The sequence below is a fragment of the Hoplias malabaricus genome, chromosome 5 (assembly GCF_029633855.1).
Source record: "Hoplias malabaricus isolate fHopMal1 chromosome 5, fHopMal1.hap1, whole genome shotgun sequence".
Classification (NCBI taxonomy): Eukaryota; Metazoa; Chordata; class Actinopteri; order Characiformes; family Erythrinidae; genus Hoplias; species Hoplias malabaricus.
The window spans coordinates 48,592,942-48,613,543 of record NC_089804.1 but is presented as its reverse complement, the minus strand read 5'-3'; the positions used below and the strand labels follow the sequence as shown (position 1 = coordinate 48,613,543).

At 40.1% G+C, this 20,602-nt stretch overlaps 2 protein-coding genes and 1 long non-coding RNA gene across 5 annotated transcripts; 1 reads left to right on the top strand and 2 right to left on the bottom strand.

Moving 5' to 3' along the window:
• Window positions 1-1,371: 1,371 nt before the first annotated feature.
• Window positions 1,372-10,412, top strand: ca6 (carbonic anhydrase VI). 3 transcript variants are annotated; one of them, XM_066672278.1, is made up of 10 exons: window positions 1,372-1,688; window positions 4,649-4,831; window positions 5,965-6,113; window positions 6,306-6,401; window positions 7,707-7,773; window positions 7,860-8,017; window positions 8,103-8,229; window positions 8,319-8,402; window positions 8,559-8,585; window positions 8,836-10,412. In XM_066672278.1, the coding sequence occupies exons 1-10, from the start codon at window positions 1,613-1,615 to the stop codon at window positions 9,447-9,449; spliced, it is 1,581 nt and encodes a 526-aa protein (XP_066528375.1). In that variant the 5' UTR covers window positions 1,372-1,612; the 3' UTR covers window positions 9,450-10,412. The 3 variants fall into 3 exon arrangements, with proteins under 3 accessions (XP_066528375.1, XP_066528377.1, XP_066528376.1); XM_066672280.1 differs by lacking the exon at window positions 1,372-1,688 and adding an exon at window positions 3,427-3,515; XM_066672279.1 differs by lacking the exon at window positions 1,372-1,688 and adding an exon at window positions 4,385-4,472.
• LOC136697240 (uncharacterized) lies at window positions 1,754-3,899 on the bottom strand. The gene is made up of 3 exons (XR_010802687.1): window positions 3,810-3,899; window positions 2,758-2,885; window positions 1,754-2,463 (listed from the first exon to the last, which is right to left on the bottom strand). It is a non-coding gene; the product is annotated as an uncharacterized lncRNA (long non-coding RNA).
• A 21-nt stretch (window positions 10,413-10,433) lies between the features above and the next one.
• Window positions 10,434-19,308, bottom strand: LOC136697239 (solute carrier family 2, facilitated glucose transporter member 5-like). Its single transcript, XM_066672281.1, has 12 exons — window positions 19,215-19,308; window positions 18,893-18,991; window positions 18,167-18,324; window positions 16,828-16,952; window positions 16,553-16,705; window positions 16,008-16,133; window positions 14,245-14,432; window positions 13,790-13,900; window positions 13,571-13,672; window positions 12,113-12,188; window positions 11,742-11,869; window positions 10,434-11,302 (listed from the first exon to the last, which is right to left on the bottom strand). The coding sequence occupies exons 1-12, from the start codon at window positions 19,257-19,259 to the stop codon at window positions 11,078-11,080; spliced, it is 1,536 nt and encodes a 511-aa protein (XP_066528378.1). The 5' UTR covers window positions 19,260-19,308; the 3' UTR covers window positions 10,434-11,077.
• Window positions 19,309-20,602: the final 1,294 nt, after the last annotated feature.

The following is a 20,602-nucleotide window of genomic DNA, read 5'->3' as shown; positions in this document are numbered from 1 at the left end:
ATTTTGGGTGTTCATTATCGAGAGATCCAGGTAGGCTCTGGACCCACCGCGGCCCTGAAATAGATAAGCGGTTACAGATAATGAATGTATGAATGAATTATCGAGAGAGAGAGAGAGAGAGAGAGAGAGAGAGAGAGAGAGAGAGAGAGAGAGACAAAAAGGGGCAGATGAAAGCATTAATCTATGCACCAATCACATTCGTCGTCTCTCCAATCGCCCCAATCACAGGTCTTACATCTTACAACGCACTATGTCAGCAAGAAGTTACTGTGCAGTATAATGCATTTGATCTGCTACCAAGAGGATGCACAGGGTCTACTACATTATTCAAATTAATAACATGTAGAATAATAAATTAACTAAAAAGAAGAGGAAAAGTATTTGAAAACGAATTCATAAAGATTTGTGCACTTTTCTTTGCTGACAACGGGCTAATAATAGCAAAAAATATAGAAGAATTTTATGAAATTTTAATGGATTTAATGAAATATTTTTGCTATTCATCTTTCACGGATTTCCTACATTTTCCCTCAATATCCGCGATATAGCGGCCATAAGCCCTCTTGAAAAACCCTTTGAAGTAGTGAATCCGCGAAAGACGAACCGCAAAGTAGCGAGGGATTACTGTATTTTTAAATCTTGAAGTGTGATTGGTTCAAACATATGGAACAAATATCAGTCTATATTATTATAATAAGTGATATGAAAAAAAGAGAAAAACATATAATCATTTACACAAAAATATGTTTGGATGCAGGATTTTCAGTTTTTTTTCTGAAACCGCGTATCCAATTCAGGGTCACCGAATGTCAAAAGCCTGACAAGAAACACTAAGCACAAGGCGCAAGGAACACACCCTGGAGGGGGCGCCAGTCCTTCACAGGGTGACACACACTCACACATTCACACCTCTGGGCACATTTAAGTAGATCATCCACCTACCAACATATGTTTTGGACCGTGTGAGGAAACCCGAGTACCCAGAGGAAACCCGAGCACCCAGAGGAAAGCCGAGCACCCAGAATTGTGTGACAGTGACGCTACCTGTGGTGCCACCGTGCTGCCAAATAAACAGAAATGAGCCTAGTTTAAAAAAATAAAAAATAAAAAATAAAAATAAGGCACGCAAGTACCATTATTCTATGAATTTATTAAAGAAACATCAATATTATGTGAGACCATGATATACAGTAGTTTTAAATTATATTTGGATGTCCTTTTTTCAAGTTTTCTTATTGTTGTTTCATAAAATCTATATTATTACTGTATTTTTGATACAGTATTTTTGTTTTCAGAGCCCAAGCACTAGATTTATATGTTGGGAAAGAAGCTTAAACAGTTTCAGCTGATAATTAGTTGGGACTTTGATGCTTCTCGCCAGTCCCATCTCAGGGGGCGGGGCTTGTCGGAATACGGGCGGGAAATCAACTTGGCCTGAGTCAAGAGCAGAGAGCTCTGTTATAACTGAAGAGAGTCGGGACTGAGCCTCTTTCCCCCTCTGTCTCTCTCCCTCTCTCTGTCTCACAATCAATCACACACACACACACACACATATACATATATACATATATACATACATACATACAGAGTTACACACGTACACAGCTGCAGAATGGAGCTGTTTGCTCTGTTTATACACTTTGTTTTTGTGGGATTCTCCTTTGCTGGAGTACACTGGACATATCTAGGTGAGTTAAAACTTTTTTTTCCCAGACATTAACATTTTAGCTTTCAAAACAAATGTCTTGATAAATGTATATTATTTGCCTTGATTTTAACACAGCCAGGGATTTTATTTTTAAACGTAATGTTAACATATATTTTCAGAGAGAAACTGTCTTGTCATCATCACAAAAAGGGTTACATAGTAATAACATAACAACATAACATAAGCTATAACAACATTTAACCCCTCCCTGTTATGTTGGTACACGTATTTCAGGGCTTTGGGTAATAAAGGGTAGTGTATTATGTTGTGTAATATCATAAGCCAATCATAATGTCAAAATATCAGAATGAAAAACCTATTAATTTGCCATTCAATATTTAACTTTGAATATTACAGAATATTCCCTTATCACCTGACGGATCTGCATGTCATTTTATGCATGTTTTATTATGAATATGTATTTTATTCTGTCTGTTAACTTCAAGTTACTTTTGCAGTATAAACAGAACAATGTGTCAACTTTCATGGATCACAGAACACATTCAGGAGTGAAACATTACTGCTTTCTGTCATATCTTCAAAACCTAATGTCAGCATGTCAGAAAGCTGAGGCGAAAAAAAAAATGAGAGCATTTTAAAGATCTGCCCATGTTTCTGTGTTTGACACATAACTTAAAATGTCATTTCACTTTGTTCAGTGGGACAGTAGTGAGTATCCAACCTCATTAAAGATTTTGCAGCCGAATGCCACCAAATCTCCACAGCAATCTTCCACCAGCGAATATAAGTTATATCTGATGAACAGTAAAGAGAGAAACATTCCTCGTTAACACTCTTAATTTCAGAAACGAATGTTGGACAAACAGCAGTGTACAAACTCTTGATCAAAATGTACACATTTCAATACCAACTTTTCTGAGACAACTTTAGCTATAAAGTACTTAAAGATAATTCAACAACTGCATGATTTATCTCAGATATGGGTCTGTTCGGCTGGAATAAGTGGAGTGCAGTAGCTTGTGTGAAGCATCTTTAAAATCATTTTATTTATTGTTTTTCTTATAGTGTGTGTTCTTACTCCAACTTACCATCTTGTAATGCGTATCAAGGATTAAGAATGTGTCAGCAATGCTGAATATAGTGATACAGTATTATTGTCACACCGCTCTCCCATTATTAGTAATGTACGTGCGAAACTAGCCAACAGGAGGGTGATCTGAAAAAAGATTCACATAAACGTGTGAGATTGTTGACTCTTGAGTTAAAGTCTGTTTTTAGTTTTATATCTAGTGAGCGTGCTAGATATGAACAGTTCTCAACCACAAGCCAGACTTTGGTTTCATACATTTGGGAGCTGTGAAGACGTTGAGAGGTTCCCCACACTTCACAGCACAAGCCAAGGCCTCTTTGCTCGTATTGGACAAATGGCTCGTTTCACAGAAATGGTTTTGTCTGAACTTGCGAACAACCTATAATCTAAACTCTAGCCGTTTATCAATACGTGTTCTTGTCTGCACTTGTTCTTGTGTTCATGGGAAAACGTCTAAAGTCTCAGCCCAAGTACTGTTCCATTTAAAAATCCACATCCAGCTAAGTACAGTTCAAATACCCGGATGTGTTCTTGCTCCGCCTGGAATATCGAGGATGTAGTTGGGACATGGCTTCTGTAGACCTGAGAGAGACAGATATCCCAGAATGCATTTCACACCAACCTCAGCGCTGTTATGCTAATTTTTTCGCGCCACGGTGACGGTGACCAACTACGCCGCCTTCCAACTACAGAACGACCAGAGCGACCTCGGGAGTTTGTATTCGTGAATCGAAGCCGTAAAGTTTGTAATACCAAGTACGGTAGTTCGAACTCCGGCTTTGTAAAGTACTGTAAATGTACAGCTGGAGTGACAAAATGTGTCTAGATTTGAGCTGAAACTTAAAACTACAGCTTCAAATATAGAATTTGTGGCTACTAACAGCACAATTGAGCATCGGTCAAAATGTAATACTTTATGAAATATAGAAATTAACAATAAGGAAATTGTAGGCTGATATAATATTTGGTTTCATATACAGGGTTGCCAGTTCTGAGACCGTGGCTGGTACATGAATATTAACAAAATGAAGATTATGTAACTAGATTTACCTAGGGTGACCAGACGTCCTCTTTTACCCGGAAACGTCCTCCTTTTTAGACTATAAAAAATGTCCGGGCGGAATTTCACAAACGTCCGGGATTTTGTCTTTCTAGAACTTACATAGAACTTCGAGAAGCGTTTCGTTCACAAACTAGTCCCGCCCTCCCCTACTCCGATTGGTTCGCTTGAGTGAGAAGGGGGCGTGGTGAAGTAGCCTAAAATCTTCTGATTGGACGGTCTGACTGTAGAGCTACCGTTATTGGTCCATAACCTTCTCTGTAAACATTTAATTGGTCAGTCTGCACGTCAGTAGTCCTTGTTTACGTCAGGCAAAGCTCATGTACCTACCCTCATCTCGAGCAGCTATGCCGAAACGCAAATGTAAGTTCTCGGATGAATTAAAAAAGAAATTCTCATGTGTAAGGACCTAAAAGCACACATCGGTTCAGCTAAGCATACAACGGCAACGAGCGGTGAGAGTTCACCCCCCTCGAGGCGTGTCCTCTTTTTCACCATCTGAGATCTGGTCACCCTAGATTTACCTATGTTAACGTTGTAGAGAATATTTATTCCTGTTGTGTTACTAAGGCTGCAATATGCAGATTTCAGCAAAGCAGTCATTTGTTACCTGATGTTCTGCTTTTCTACAGAACAATTCACACAGTTCAAAGGTCGATTTGAACTATTGGTCTAAATTGAACATATGATATATATATATATATATATATATATATATATATATATATAATTTTTTTTTTTTTTTTTAAAGTGATGTTAGTAATTATTTTCTTAATCAGTTTCTTGGTGTTCATATCCAGGCCTCAGTATCTGTTTCCATTTTCCACAGAGGGGGATTTGGACCAGATGCACTGGGGTAACAAATACCCAGCTTGTGGTGGGCGAAAACAGTCCCCAATTGACATCCAGCGACGCTCAGTGCACTTCAACCCACACCTTCTGCATCTTGAGCTCACCGGCTATGGAGAGGTCAAGCATGGTAACTTCCTCATGACCAACAATGGACACTCAGGTAAGGAGCTCAGTCCACTCACGTTGAAGTGGGGTTGTGTTCCTTACAAGAAAGTAAAGGAAGTCTCCCCAAACCTGATGCAAATTGGTCAGTTTTTGTTACAATAAAAGCATTATCAAAGCACACGAGGCTCCAGATGCAGCAGAGTCTGACTGCCAATAAACACTATGTATACATCTGAAAATACTGCCTTCAGTGTAAATGAGATCAACACCTATTTGACAGAATTCTCCCTGTTTAGAATATGAACCAAATCAGAAGTCTACATCTCAGTGTAGATGAGGTTTTGGAGTCACTTTGTCTGCTGTGGTAAATGTGTATCCAACTGTTTTTGATGGCTTACTATCCAATCCCTTCTAGGCATTTACATAAGGTAATTGCTTCCTATCCACCAGCAGAAGTAGTGATAGCAACCTTTATGGTGATAAATACAACACATGGCCTGCCCCGTTCAAGGAAAGAGACCTCCTGGTTTGGAGTGCATTAGCCAAGAGAACTACATTTGGGTCCCATACTGTTATTTCATACATCCTCTTTATGCTGTCATGGCTCAGATGTGAAGCAGGTTCACTTTAAATTAAGTATTGTTTAGGGTTTAATGTCTCTGTGTAGCAGACTGAGTTTTAGTTCTCCCAGGTACATGAATATACTCGTTTGAGCTCAAGGTCAAATGCAATTCAGGTAAACAGTAGCAGTTTAAGATTATATTTTAAGTATTGGTGATCAATTCCCAGCCCGCCTACGCATTTCAGACCACATTTTAGAGAAACTTCATAATGTTTCTTGTAAGGCACAGGGTTAAAACTGTAACTAAATTATGGAACTTGACAAAATTGAATGAAGTTGACCTCAGGCATGGATGGCATTACAGCTGAGATGGACATAAATGGTGAGGTAGGATTACTGCCCACTCAAGTGGGTCCACTATAACACTTGCAAGGCTTTGAGTGTTCTGTTCATGATGCATGTCAGGCACCTGATTCCCTGCCAAACCATTCAGCGATGTAAAATAATATATTTATTTATTATGTGAGCCAAAGCTAGCTGTATTTTTGCACTTATCTTTCTGTATTTTCCTCATGTCTCTTTATTTTTTATGAGAGCTCTGTTTTTTCACTTTTTTGTTTCAACAGTCCAAATAGACCTCCCCTCGACAATGAAGATAACAAAAGGTCTACCAAACGAATACACAGCTGTTCAAATGCACCTGCATTGGGGTGGATGGGACCTGGAGGCCAGTGGAGCTGAACATACACTGGATGGCACCCGTTACATGGCAGAAGTGAGAGAATTTACCTGAATATTTATTAGTTTTTTTTAAATGAATTGTATGTATCTCCCACAATTTCTCACCTAAAATTTTAGCTTGCTAAATATTGGTTGTCAGCTCTTATTAAAAACAAACAACCTCAAATCGGTTCTGTCTAGAGCAGTTTTTCATGCCAGGATATTTCTGCTCTCTGTTGTTTCACAGCTTCATGTGGTCCACTACAACTCAGGAAAGTACAAGAGCTTTACAGAGGCTGTAGATAAACCAGATGGTCTGGCAGTCCTGGCCTTTTTCTATGAGGTGAGACCTTATTCTAATATGCCCTACTGAGCGCTAATTATGTTAACGTTTATAATCATGTCCATCTTTAAGTTACACTGTATGGCCGGAGAAATTTTTATCCAACATTTATTCGGAAATTAAGGGTTATAACAGTTCTCACAACTTTGTTAAAGTTACGTCTGCTCTGGGAAGTCTTTGATGGCACTTGATGATACAACGTTTCTGTGAGGATTCAGTAACATTCAGAAACAAGAACATTATTGAGGTCAGGTACTGATTAGTTCCGGATCACAAAAGCCAGTCAAACCCAACCCAATATTATTGTATGGTGCTCTATCTCTCCAAAAAAACTGTTTCACTGCTCAAAATCTATATACCCCTCTAGCTCACATTTGGCATTGCGCATGGTGAATTTAAGCTCATGTTTTGCTTCTCCATAGTGTCCCACTTCCTAACATGCCTTACTGTGGAGATTACAGAACCTGAGCTATGCAGCATCTGTGTCCACAATGGGTGCAGCTTGTAGATGAATTCATGAACCAGCTAAATTCTGGATGTGATGTATTGTTCCCCTGATATAAGAATATAAAATCCATTTGGGAACAATGCTGCCATCTTGTGGAATTCCTAAACATGAAAACACAGTGAACAAATACAGCAATGATATTTTCAGTCATTTCACATGTATACAGATATTGTAAGTGTGATAACCAGTTAATGCTGAGCTCCATCAAGGCCTAAAATATCAGCTAAATGGGGCCATTGATCTATTCACTGCGTGTTAGCCTACTAGCATCCACTTTAGTCCCAGAGGAGATAATGCAGGTCGTATGTAGTTGCCGTTTGTTGGTTGTGGGTCACTGCTTTTTCAACACTGCCTCAGGCATTCTCAGCTCAGAAATGCAGTCCATCTGCAGCTTGTAGCTTCCGCTAATTCTGTGAATAGCCAGGCTTTTAGTATTGATTTGAGTGTTTAAAAAATGAACATGACTTTTAAATTACACTGATTTGTTATAACTACTTAACAGACAACACTTTACTGATTTTAATTTCTAGTCACAATGGCTACCCAGTACTTTAGAATAGGACATAGTAAAGACAACACTAGGTGTAGAACAATACTACTTATATAAAATGTTGTTTTACATGACCACCACATTAATTCCTCCAGTCTGAAGATGGTAATCTGAGGCGTAGAATTTTATTGTCTTGATTAGTCCAGATTAACTCAGATTACTGGGATTGAGAGAAGCAGAAAATGCTAATTTGTGACTTTTGCGTGGTACTTGCTCCATAGTTTTGATGTGTTTTGCTTGTATCCAGGACGGCCATTTTGAAAACACATACTACAGTGACTTCATCAATAACCTGGCCAAAGTCAGATATGCAGGTATCTAAATATGACTGTATTTTATTTGTAATATATTCATGACCAATTTCAGTCCTGACCCTCTTTAATTCTGAAACTATTTTCAGGACAGTCTATGAACATTTCTTCTCTGAATGTGCGCTCAATGCTCCCAGAGAATCTTGCTAATTTCTTCAGATACGAGGGCTCTCTGACCACTCCACCGTGTTATGAGAGCATTCTGTGGACTGTGTTTGATACTCCCATCATCCTCTCTCACAACCAGGTACATCATCTCTCCTTAACACACTAGAGCATTTAAGTCTCACTTATGTCGTCATGTATGAAGATCTGTTGGTTGCAATCCACAGATCAGGAAGCTGGAAAGCACTCTCATGGACATTGAAAATAAGACTCTGTGGAATGACTACCGCATGGCTCAGCCTCTCAATGACCGAGTGGTGGAGTCCTCCTTCATTCCTCGCTTGGGCAGAGGCAGTAAGTATAGCACTCTTTAATTTTGGAAAACAGCTGTAATGTTCTTATACACATAATATTCAGTAATGTCTCATTTTCTTTTCTGTCAGCATTTTGTAGGCAAGAAGAGATTGAGGCAAAGCTCTCAAACATCGAAAGCATGATCACATCTTTGGGCAAGCATATACACAATGGTATAACCGGCAGTACCCATGTTTCTTTCTTTAAAGGGGATAAATTACTTTGATAGTTGTTTTCCAGGCTGAACCCCACTGCTTTTGGGAACTGGAGGCAAAATGCTTAGTCATTTTATGAAGAATGAACATGTTGTTATCTTGCTTCCTTTTCAGATGGAGATCCCAAGACTAGGGGCAAGGGTGAGCACAATAGACACGTTTCCTCACATTTCTTGGCTGTGTGGTGTATCTTAAAAATGAAGGTTCCAGTCAAAAAGGGTTGCTTTGGCCATTGTCTTTGCAGAGAAAGTAATATCAAAACTCTGTGTCTATTAAATGGCTTTCACAGAAATCTACAGGCCAGGAAACATTTATTTTTGTCTCATAAACTAGTGTAGAATTAGGGCTAATCAAGGCTTTTCCAAGAACCCATTTTCTTTTGCTATTCCAGATGACGTTATATACCCTCTGGTGCTACATTTCCCTGAGAGGAAGCAAGGCAGCTACGCTCTGGTCAACTTGGCTCACTCTATGAAACTCCACTCCTTCACAATCTGTATGAACCTGAAGATGCCTTCTCGTCCCATTCACACGGTGCTGTCCTACTCCAGCTCTGGCAACGACAACGAGCTCATGATTACCATGGGCTATGAGGTGGGACTTTGGATTGGGAACGAATTCATTAACCTGCCCCATGAACTCCGCACCCACACCTGGGCACACTACTGCATCACCTGGGCCTCTCATACAGGAGGGGCAGAGCTGTGGGTGAACGGCATTGTGGGAAAGGAGCAGTACCTGCAAGCAGGGTACACAATCATGTCTGGGGGCACCCTCATCCTAGGCAAAGACCAGGACGGCTACCTGGGTATCTCAGACACGGATGCATTTGTGGGCCACATGACTGATATAAACATATGGGATTATGTGCTGACCGGTGACGAGATACAGCAGCAGATGAGCTGCGAGAGCGGTCAGGGGAAAGGGGATGTTCTGAGCTGGGGAATCACCCGCTTGAGCCTGTATGGAGGTGTTCAGCTGGAGACTGAACACAAGTGCTCCTGATCCTCCATATTTAGATTCAGCTAGGGGGCAGCTAATATGATTGGCTCAAAAAATTACAAATATGATTAGTATTGTTATAATTGATCTAATATATGAATTACAACTGATAATATGTTGCTTGCGCGCACACAAGATTCCACATATAATCATCTTCTGTTCTTCAAAAGCTCAATGAAATTCATAGTGTAGTGGATAAGACCACAGGCCAACACATGGGTGATCAATGATTCAGTCCTCTCCGTAAATAATAGACCCAGGGCTAGACTCCTAATGCTACCTTTACTAACACTTACCTTAGTAATTAGCTTCAGATAAAGCCTTGTTTTAGTGGCAGTAGGACTGCTTTTACAGTAGGGGGTATGGTAATGTCATTTACAAGGAATTTATCTAGCCAATTCATTACCTGTTAAAGTATTGATAGATTTTCTCCAAATAACTTCAGATATTCTGACTTAAACACAGTAGCCTGACTTTTCACAGCAGCATTAAAATTAAACGAGTACAACCAAACAACAACAGGGAGCGAGTAAAGTGGGCTCATTCACATTAACAAAACATTGCCTCACATGTCTCGTGAGAGGTGATATTAAGCTAATATATTAGCTCATCATCAAAAGATGTAGATTATTAGGAACCCTGATTTGACCTAGAGGATCAAAAACTAGCCAGTCATTTCACATGTAGGTTACAGTTACTGGCCCAGATATTTCATATCAGTACATACTCCGTGTCCATCCTCCCAGGCATTTCACTTACAGAGCTCTGTCAAATGTTGAATGTATTGTGGCCACATAACATTATTTTAGCTCTGTAAACTGTTGACAGCAATACTTTGAAGTGTGTTATCAGTTTTTTTCTTAATTTGTACTCATAATGTGGGGTTTCTTAGAAGTTATTTTGTATAAATCTGAAAAATCATATCTACATGCATTCAATAAATCTCATTTTATATTTCATTTTATTTTAAAATGTCTTATCATTATAATAGCAGTGTCATACGTGTTGTATACAATACAAAATCTGACAAATGCAATTATGCTTTACGTATTCACTCCGTCCATTACTTTTTGCACGGTGTTACAGTTTTATGATGTCCCACTATTTGGACACTATTGTCCTAACATTAATGTCCCACTATTTCCTGAGACACATAGTTAATATACATAATATTAATATATTTTTAAGTTTAATTTCAAAAGACCCAATTAATTTGCAGATATCTGCTAGCTTATGCTCCTACACGCATAATGCCTGTGAGATGGCCTTGATCTAGCTGCTCCACATGCAATTTTAAGGCTACAGAAACTGCTGCCAAAACTACTATTTACCTATAGAATACTGCCACTCGTACTATAATTATCCTGGCTATTTGCCATCAGCCCTGAGCTGTACTTTAATAGACAGTGACAAACATATAATTAAGTCTCAATTGGACTGGCTGTTAAAGAAGCAGAACTCTTCTTTATCTTCTGGTACATTATATACTGTAGTTAGAATACAGACTGACCTTCACAAGAAGTGCACTACAGCAAAGAATAACAGGTATTTTCTGTTAGTGGCAATGAAAAAAAAACGAAACTAAAAAGAAAAAAAAAGAACTTAGTCCTCAAAGATGAGCCAGTGTGCTTTCAGAAAGCTGTAATTACATCCTGCTGGTCGTCCCACACTCCTGACTCTTTCATCTTGCACTCCTTATCCTCCACCACAATCTCCACCTTGTTTCTCTTAGCAAACAGCTTGCTGATCTCCAGGAAGGTGTTGTTCTTGGTCTCTGGGATGACCACCCAGATGTAAATGAGTGTGGCGAGGCAGATGAAAGCAAAGATGATGAAACTGTAGGCCCCCAGTCCTTTCTGAAGAGACAGACACACACACACACACACACGCACAAACACACATGGAAACCATAAGCCTTCCTAATTAGCTCATTCACTGTGACTTTGAACTATAAAAGGATTGTCAAATGTGGAGGAGCCTCAGACTACCCACTGACATCTGCTCATATGTTTGTTCTTTCAATAATTTTACATTTGACACATGAACCTTTAGAAGCATGCAGTCAATGCGGATAATAACTAGTGTGTGGTAGATTTGTATCTTAATTTTTTAATGATCAAACTTATTAACCCAGTTAATGGAATTAAGAGGAGAAACTCTGCTGATAGAACATAGTATGTGTGTTAGGGGCAAAAAAAAACAAAAAAAAAAACGTGTGCAATATGTGCAAAGAAAACTAAATCAGCTGGAATGATTAATTATGTATAAAACAAACAGCAACAACAACAAACTGACCTCTAAGAAGGGGAACACCAAGCCCACAGTGAAGTTGGACAGCCAATGGACAGAGCCTGCCACCATAAAGGCTGCCGGCCTGGACGACTGACGGAATATCTCAGTAGTGATCACAGTGGGAATGGGACCTGGAGAAAGGAGTAGTTCTAGCTTTTCATCAGGTTTCACTCTGTTTCCGGCACATTTTACAACCGCAGACTTCTCCTCCTTTGAGAAGGAGGCAGCAGAGCTGTGAATTTATGTGTCAAAGCCTTAACAGTGTGGTATATTTCCACTTTAAAACAGTTTCATGCAGGGATCCTTCTTAAGTAGCTCTTAAAATGGCAGTGTTAAAACTGGATGGATTTAGACGATGCCAGATGTGCACTTACTTGGGCCTATGGCGTGTCCAATGACATAAATGACGACGCAGGCAATGCTAACATAGGGCATCCACTGCAGAGTGTCCTGTGGATGGTCCAGCAGATTGTTATTGGTGGGGGTGAATTTGTCACATTTATGACCCTCTCCCTCACACACACACACACACACACACACACACACACAAACAGAAGAACTGCCAGTGCAGCATGATCTCTGTTCCAGAGTCCAAATCTGCTGGTTCTGTTTTAACTCTGCCAGTGTCTATTTATGACATCAATAACACTGCACTGTCAGGTCATATTTATTACTGCTGTGGGCCTGCAGCCACATAAAGGGAAATTGATTTTGATCTTTCATAAAAAAAAAAAAGCCATCTCAACTCTCATGGGCACAGTGGAGTGGTGCTAGAGTCCTGTACCCGCAGACTGATAGACTCAGTGAGAGGAACAGAATTAAGAAACTAAGTGGGTAATACTGCTGGTCTACCCTTAATTGTTCTAGAGTAGTATTTCTCAAGCTGTTTTAGTCTATGCCCCAGTACAGACCACTTCACCCATTTGTCATTTATTTCAAGTGCCAAATCTAATCAGAACCTCATCCATTTTTTTTCTCTGCAGCAATTTATGACCTCTACATGTAAGAGGCATACTGCTGTTCACAGAAAATCTGTTAAGCAGGTGTTGCATAAACTGAACATCTTTTTTTTTTAATCCAATTTTCTTCACAATTTTAGTTAATGACAGTTCACCTGCTAGTTAGTTTTCCTCAATTACATTATAATCCCAAGCCAGGAGGCTCAATATTAGCTCATGTTTCTATTGCGACTTATTGTATGAAGCCGCCCACAGCTTCTTTTTGAACTGCTGCTAACATAATGCCATGGGACATCTGAAGGAAAACAACAACTGCCTGATTATGTTACGTTAGCTAAAAAATATTCACTCTGGCTAGCATTATTGTTGTGTTGGGAGGAAAAGGAGGGCTATTTTTACCACTCAGAGAGGGCAAAGCTCTTTTTCTTGGAGATTTATGACAACTAAGATATTTCCGTGGCCTCTTACTTTACATTTTTCCAACAATATTTTAGCTGATGACTGAGTAATCTGGCAAAGTGTATAAAAATGTAACACTCTCCAAGGAAGTCTAGTGTTTGATCCCTAGCTTGGGCAGGAACACCTTATTACATCAATAAATATCCATGGGCAAGACTCTAAAAGTCCTGTACAAAGGCTCCTAAAGCTAGATGTGTCTTTTTCTGTAACATGATTCCAAATTGTGCAGGGCTCTGAATAAGAGTGTTTTCCAAATGCTATAAATGTAAGAAGTGTCATTGGAGTCGTTAATAATCATGATATTGTTTTGTTTGTTTATATTTGATATATGGTGGGACATGAATTTCCCTATAGTTGAAATCATGAAGTTGCCACTCTGTCGTAAGCTGCCACACTGATTGTAGGGTTCTGTACCTGCAGGCTGAGTGCTATGGTTAAGATCACACAAGCTGCACAGCAAATCCCAAACCCAATCAGCAGCAGCAGCTTTCTGCCTGAGGCCTCCACTATAAACACCTGTACAACAGTGCAAACACAAACATTCATATGACAATCACAGAGATAATCATCCTGAACAGCTGCTGTCTAGCAATGCCAAAACAGTCTAAAGTTATTTGAGAAAAGAAGTCTTACAGCAGCCAAGGTCATGAGGACGTTCACAGAACCCGTTCCCACGGTTACATACTGAACATGGTCCTCCTTCACTCCTGCTGAACCAAAGATGCTGTCTGCATAGTAATAAATCTGAGGATAGAATCTAGATTCAGACATTTGCTTCTGTAGGTTTGCAGAGCAACAAAGTTAAAGGATCGCAAAATTATATAATAGATAAGAAATGTGCCTCTAAGTGTATGTATATATATAAATATATACATACAGATATAGTGTGTGCTTTGGTTATATTGTGTCGTTTGGTTATTTTCTATACATTTGTTATTTGAACTCCAGACAAAGCCAACAGACTGTATTTGAACCAAAGGAAAAAACTGTAAATGGTACTATTTCTTTAAATAGTCATATGCTATTATTAACACAGAACATGGTCAGGAAAGATTAATGGAGCTTGTGGTTAGTGTAGCGAGGCTTACAGCGTTGACCCCTGACAGTTGCTGACCCATGTTCATGATGATGATAGACAGCAGCTGCCAGCGGAGAGAGCGCATGGTGAAGAGTGTGAGGACGGACAGCTGACCCTCAGACTGTTCAGACTGCTCCTCCAGTCTCATCTCCTTCAGCTCTTCATCTACATCTGCCCAACCTCGCAGACGCTGCAACGCTAAAACATAAGAATCACACCACACACACACACACACACACACACACACTATCAGAAAAGAGTATCTGTGTATTTTTGTTTCATTACAAAAATTGTAAATGATCCTCAAAGGATCTACCGTGGTCTTAAAGTATATTTGTGTAAATAAATGGACATTTCATTCTCTTTTTGCATAAGGAATAGTACAATGTTGTAAGTTTTCATAAAATAATGATGTTTTGGACAATGAGGGTGGGAAAAGTGCTGCACCTTCACTCCCAACCAACACCCCCCCATTTCTGGGATTTTCCTGCTGGTCCAGGGTATCAGGTCAATGTCTTTTGGTCCACTTTTCTTCAGGCCACTGCTGTAGTTCCTTGTTTTTATCACTTTGACGAGAATCCATATTGTGTTTTATGTCATTCAGTATTCTCTCACTATAATACCCAGCATGACATCACAGCACCTCAGCTAACTCTACAGCACTCGACCAATCCTCAGTGCTAGCCACTGATTTAAAGCCTATATATACAGGTAAGTTAGCAGCAGCCGATCTCATGCTAGCCTAATGTAGGGTGGAGGACTGTGGGAGGAAACCGTAGCACCCGGAGGAAACCCACACAGACATGGTGATTTTCTGATGAATACTGAAGTAGTTCAGCAGAACACCACATAAACACGGTTGTATTGAGAGACTGTGATGAGCCATGAAGGCAAAGAAGTAGACGACATGTCTGGACACAACTGCTCGCAAATAATGCATTCTTGCTGCAGTAGGAGTCTTTTTCACATTCAAGACATCCCTCCAGTCCATTGAATATTGCATTCACTTGTTGGTACATGAAGCAAAGCATTCATGCCATGTTCAGTTAGTCACACCCACCGTCAAATTACATGAAGTCACGCCAGTCAGATATGTTTTTTCACACATATCTCATACTTATCTAATCTCATCCCCCAGGTCAGAGCTCAGGGAACACACACACACACACCCACACACACATACACAAAACCCAATCAGTTCCACATTAGAGCATGTTCTTTCACAGTAAAATCACAAGCCAGGTGCTTATCAGAACACAAATTCCATGATTTATTTATATATTATGTATTTATTCATTCAGTAATCTCATATTTTAATATATTTTTTTACATCCTGATTTTTAGATCTGTTTATTGTTGATAACTTGAGTACGGAAGATACTAAGCTAGTTGTTGAAACATGTCTGTAAGGTTTTGAAGCCATTCAGCCACAAGAACTTTGGCGTGGTTCGTTAATGATTATAAATGATTAGTTCTGGATTACTAACACCACCCTAATTCATCCCAGTGGTATTGGATGGAGCCCCATCACTCCAGAGAACACACTTCCACTGTTCCACAGTCCACTGCTGACACTGTAGCCCACACACGGCATTAGGTTTAGTGATGTGCAACTGCTTCAGTGTCCCATTTCATTTGATTTTCAATGGAGAGTCTGCACACCCTTTGGCGCCACTAAATTTGCTTATGTTAAGAGGTGAAGACAAACATTTGGGCATATAGTGTAACTTGTGTAGCTTCACTTTCCTTCCACAAGAACAAAAGATTATGTACCTTTCCTAGCTTTGTTCTCTTCACTCTTCTGGATGAGCATGTAGCGAGGGCTCTCAGGGAAGAAGGGCAGGAGAAAGAGTTCCAGGCAGGCAGGGATACCGGTGAGAGCCAACATAATGGGCCAACCTAAAGAGGGGCCAATAAACAACAATGACTGTCTTGTGAGTGTAACAGACCCAAAAGGTAATAATAGGCCAGACAACAATAGTCTGTACAACCAATGCCTGTATCTGCAGTAATCAGGTAAACTTGCAGTAATTAAATTCTTCAGTGCGTCAGTGTGGAATTGCTCTAAAACATACAGTCGTACGCAGATTTTCAAGACCTCTGGCCCAAATATAGGGAACAATGTAAATGTTCTACATAAAATATTAGCACTCTATTGAGAGTGATCCTTAAAAAGAAATCTTTCAGACATATTTGCTGTTGATGATATCTACCCAGGTTTGTGACCCTACAGCAGGCAAAGTTCAGTAAAGCAGTGTAGCGAAACAAAACACCTCCATTATTTCTGCATTCTCTCTTTATCTTATATCATATCTTACCTTCAGCGTTTCCCAGGATGCTCCGGATCCCAAAAATCTGAGCTGTGAGGATGCCCACTGTTATGAAGAGCTGAGGTATGATTCCAACAGCCCCCCTCAGGTTCTTAGGGGCTAACTCCCCCAAATACATTGGCACCACATTGGATGAGAGACCTGAAATCAACAAAAATGTATTTACTACACAAGGAAATGCATTGGAAATATAGACAAAAAACAATTACGTTCTTTATAATATAAGATGTGTATGTGTATCTAGTGAGTGGAGATCTACTAACCAGCACAGATACCCACTATGATGCGAGCAACAATAATGATCTCAAAGGAGCCCACTACTTCACTGATGCCCATCATTACAGCTGGGACAATGGAGAAGATATTATTGAACAGGAGAGTGCCTTTCCTACAAACAGATTTCAAGTCGGATATGTGACAATGTTTGGGTCTGGGACCATTCCTGACACATGACATTAAGTTGGAACAATACACTGTATCAACAAACACAACTTTCACAGGTGAAGGTTCTGTTCCAACAAAGGTGAAACACACTATTATACAACATTCATTCATTCATTATCTGTAAGCGCTTATCCAGTTCAGGGTCGCAGTGGGTCCAGAGCCTACCTGGAATCATTGGGCGCAAGGCAGCAATACACTCTGGAGGGGGCGCCAGCGCTTCACAGGGCAACACAGACACACACACACCTACAGACACTTTTGAGTCGCCAATCCACGTGTGTTTTTGGACTGTGGGAGGAAACCGAAGCACCCGGAGGAAACCCACGCGGACACAGGGAGAACACACCAACTCCTCATAGACAGTCACCCAGAGCGGGAATCGAACCCACAACCTCCAGGTCCCTGGAGCTGTGTGACTGCGAAACTACCTGCTGCGCCACCGTGCTGCCCCATTCCATGAGTGCTAATATAGAGTATAACAGCATTAGGGCCTTTAAATATACACATATCAGTACGCTTTCCAGGAGTGTTCTTTCAAACCATTTATTAAGCAATATCACGCAATAGGGAATTTTAAATGGGAGCTCTACAGCATCAGCAGATACCTTGGATTTCAGAGAATTTAAATAGTTATACAACTAAATGAACAAGACAAAATGTAGCCGTCCTGTGCTAACACTAGGGCCTTGGTCTCCAGATGCATGGTGTGCAAACACATGGAGTCCATCACAAGGCATCACACACTCATAGCCAATTTCACTGATCATAATGCTCCAAAATGACTTCATTCATTCATTCATGTTCTGTAACCTCTTTATTCTGTTCAGATCATGGTGGGTCTGAGGCCTACATGGAATCACGGGCACAAGAAAGGCACACGCTCTTGATAGGGTGCCAGTCCTCCACGGGGTATCACACATTCGCTCAGTCACTCACACAAAAAAAGAGAGAACACACCATACTCTTCACAGACAGTGAAATGAATTGGGGTTTTATCCCACAACCCCAGGAGCTGGGTGGCAATGTCACTACCTGTTGTGCCCCTGTGCTGCCCATATTAGAAGTACAATACATTTCAAGGCCTTTTTGTTTATGAAGTTACCATTTTCAAGCTGTTTGTTTTGAAACATTAATATATATAACAATCTATAGCAATACCTTCCCAAGTTGTTCACAAGTGGAGCCACCATCAGGGAACCGAAGAATCCACCCAGTGGATACATGGACACGGTGAGTGACCACAACAGGGTCAGGACACTGTCTGACACAGCGGTGTTACGACTCTCGTATATATTTTTATAAAACCTTAGCATGTCCTGCAAACCAGTAACAACACACACGGGATTACTTACAAGCAGGTCATACTCTGGCACAAAACTTAAAGAAAGCTAAATTCATATGAGGTCTCTATTAAAGCTCTGTTTTACAGGGATCCAAATACCAAAGCTGAAATGTGCTTAAGATAAACAGCAAGGCACCAATATTTTAGACCAATATTGTATCATGTGCTTATCCAGAACAGTGGAATATAACATTGAGTTACAGGGAAAACGGGTGATGTTTTATTTATATTATTATTAATAATAATCAATAATCATAATCTCTAAAATATATATATATATATTATATTGGAATTGGCACACACATCTATATAATAGCAGATATCAGCATCAGTACACATTTCCTCTAGAGTACATCCCTATTTTCAGTCTCCTAGGCAAAACCATACATTGCCCAGCCATTGTCTTGCATGTGCAGTGTTTGATCTGGTTCTGTATATGAAATGAACAGCAGATAATGAAAGATAATGAGCTATAAAGTTGAAATGTTTTATTTAAGAAGATGAGATACTGTGTCATGTAACACACTGCTGAGCGAAAGTACCGGAGCCGGAGAGTTGATCACAGCCACATTGTAGCCATACTGAAAAGATGACCCAAACGCAGAGATCAGCGTAGCCAAGATCAACACCACCGTCAATTTCTGCAGGAGAAGCATATGTTTACTAAAGCAAACAGTCCGGCAAGTGACATAAAACAAAACATATCCAAACAACATTGGACTGAAAAATGTACTAAAAGAAAAACCGTTCATAAACGGATCTAAACAGCTTCACTAACATAAATAAAAGGATCTTCTGTAGTTTATATATGAGACATAATGTAAAGCAAAAGAGCCATAAAGGGTGATTTGACCAGAAACTCACCCCCTTCCTTTCCCTTTGTTTCTTTACAAAGTTGTCTTTCTCCATGCTTACAAACTCCAACCAATCACTAATACAAACACCTGGACTCAACAGGACTGGTCATAGTTTTCTCTGAGTGTACTTTGGACATTGGAGTGACGCTTGACATGCTGCAGCACTGATTTGCCAAACAGTTTTTTATAAACCCACAGGAAAAATTAATCTCTCAATAGCAGCTAGTTGATGACTCAGGAGACTTGGCACCAGACAGTAAAGGAGATGTGGGATACGTTAGGCCCAGATAAAAAAGATGACAGTTATATACAGAATCAAACTGGAGAAGGTTCTTAGCAATGGACGAGGAATGGCTGAGTTGGGTTCAGCTACAGATAAATATGAGAGTTGTTATCTCAGTAAATCTGAGCCCAGTGTGAGACTTTACTGAGATCCACACTAAAATACAAGTGGAGACATATTGGAGCTCTTTTTCTCAGGAGAAATATCTGACCAGCTACAGTCTCCTTGTTTTTATGTGGTCTTGTTGTTGTGTAAAAGGAATGGCTGAGATATTAACGAGATATCCTTTTTGTTTTTGTTTTATTATGGGAATGTGAAATGCATGTTGTCATAAAATTACGGCCATGCACTAAACAGGTGAGAAACACCACACTTGATCATGAAACAGAATCAACCTCAGAAAGGCAATAAAAACACCAGAAGACTTATAAATTATATCACAGGTGCCAAGGATGATGTAAATGGGATTAAGTGGTTATTACTAAGCTACTGTTGCTGTGATATTGGTATAGAGCTAAAGACTCTTTGGGAATTCATTGATTCATTTGTTATGGCATGGTGGAAAGGGTGGTGGATATCTTTGCCAACTAGACATTATCAATAAGAGTGGACAGCAGGGCCAGATACCCTGACCATGGAATTTAACCAAAAAAGGCCTTATGGTTATTTAGTGTAACTGACATTAGAGACTGGGGCAGTTACAGTTCTCCAAACATGTTGAGCTGAGTATAAACTGTGGATCTCATTGATTCCATTACACCACTCATGGCTCGCTAGAAGCTCAACACGAAGCCCCAACATTAAGTGAACAATGCAGCAGGTAGTGTCGCAGTCACACAGCTTCCTGGAGGTTGTGTGTTCGAGTCCCACTCCGGCTGACAGTCTGTGAGGAGTTGGTGTGTTCTCCCTGTGTCAGCGTGGGTTTCCTCCTGGTGCTCCGGTTTCCTCCGACAGTCCAAAAACACACGTTGGTACGTGGATTGGAGACACAAAAGTGTCCATAAGTGTGAATGTTTGAGTGTGTGTTGCCCTGTGAAGGACTGGCGCCCCCTCCAGGGAGTGTTTCTGCCTTGCGCTCAGTGATTCCGGGTAGGCTGCCGACCCACGGCGAC

What these genes read in the sequence shown, in the direction of transcription:
- ca6 (XM_066672278.1), top strand. Translation starts at nt 1,613, where the DNA reads ATGGAGCTGTTTGCTCTGTTTATACACTTTGTTTTTGTGGGATTCTCC. An exon ending in TCATCCTCTCTCACAACCAG is followed by an intron (nt 8,018 to 8,102) that starts GTACATCATCTC and finishes TGCAATCCACAG; the next exon opens with ATCAGGAAGCTGGAAAGCAC. An exon ending in TCCTCGCTTGGGCAGAGGCA is followed by an intron (nt 8,230 to 8,318) that starts GTAAGTATAGCA and finishes CTTTTCTGTCAG; the next exon opens with CATTTTGTAGGCAAGAAGAG.
- LOC136697239 (XM_066672281.1), bottom strand. Translation starts at nt 19,259, where the DNA reads ATGGAGAAAGACAACTTTGTAAAGAAACAAAGGGAAAGGAAGGGG. An exon ending in AACAAAGGGAAAGGAAGGGG is followed by an intron (nt 18,992 to 19,214) that starts GTGAGTTTCTGG and finishes CTTCTCCTGCAG; the next exon opens with AAATTGACGGTGGTGTTGAT. An exon ending in TGATCAACTCTCCGGCTCCG is followed by an intron (nt 18,325 to 18,892) that starts GTACTTTCGCTC and finishes ACTGGTTTGCAG; the next exon opens with GACATGCTAAGGTTTTATAA.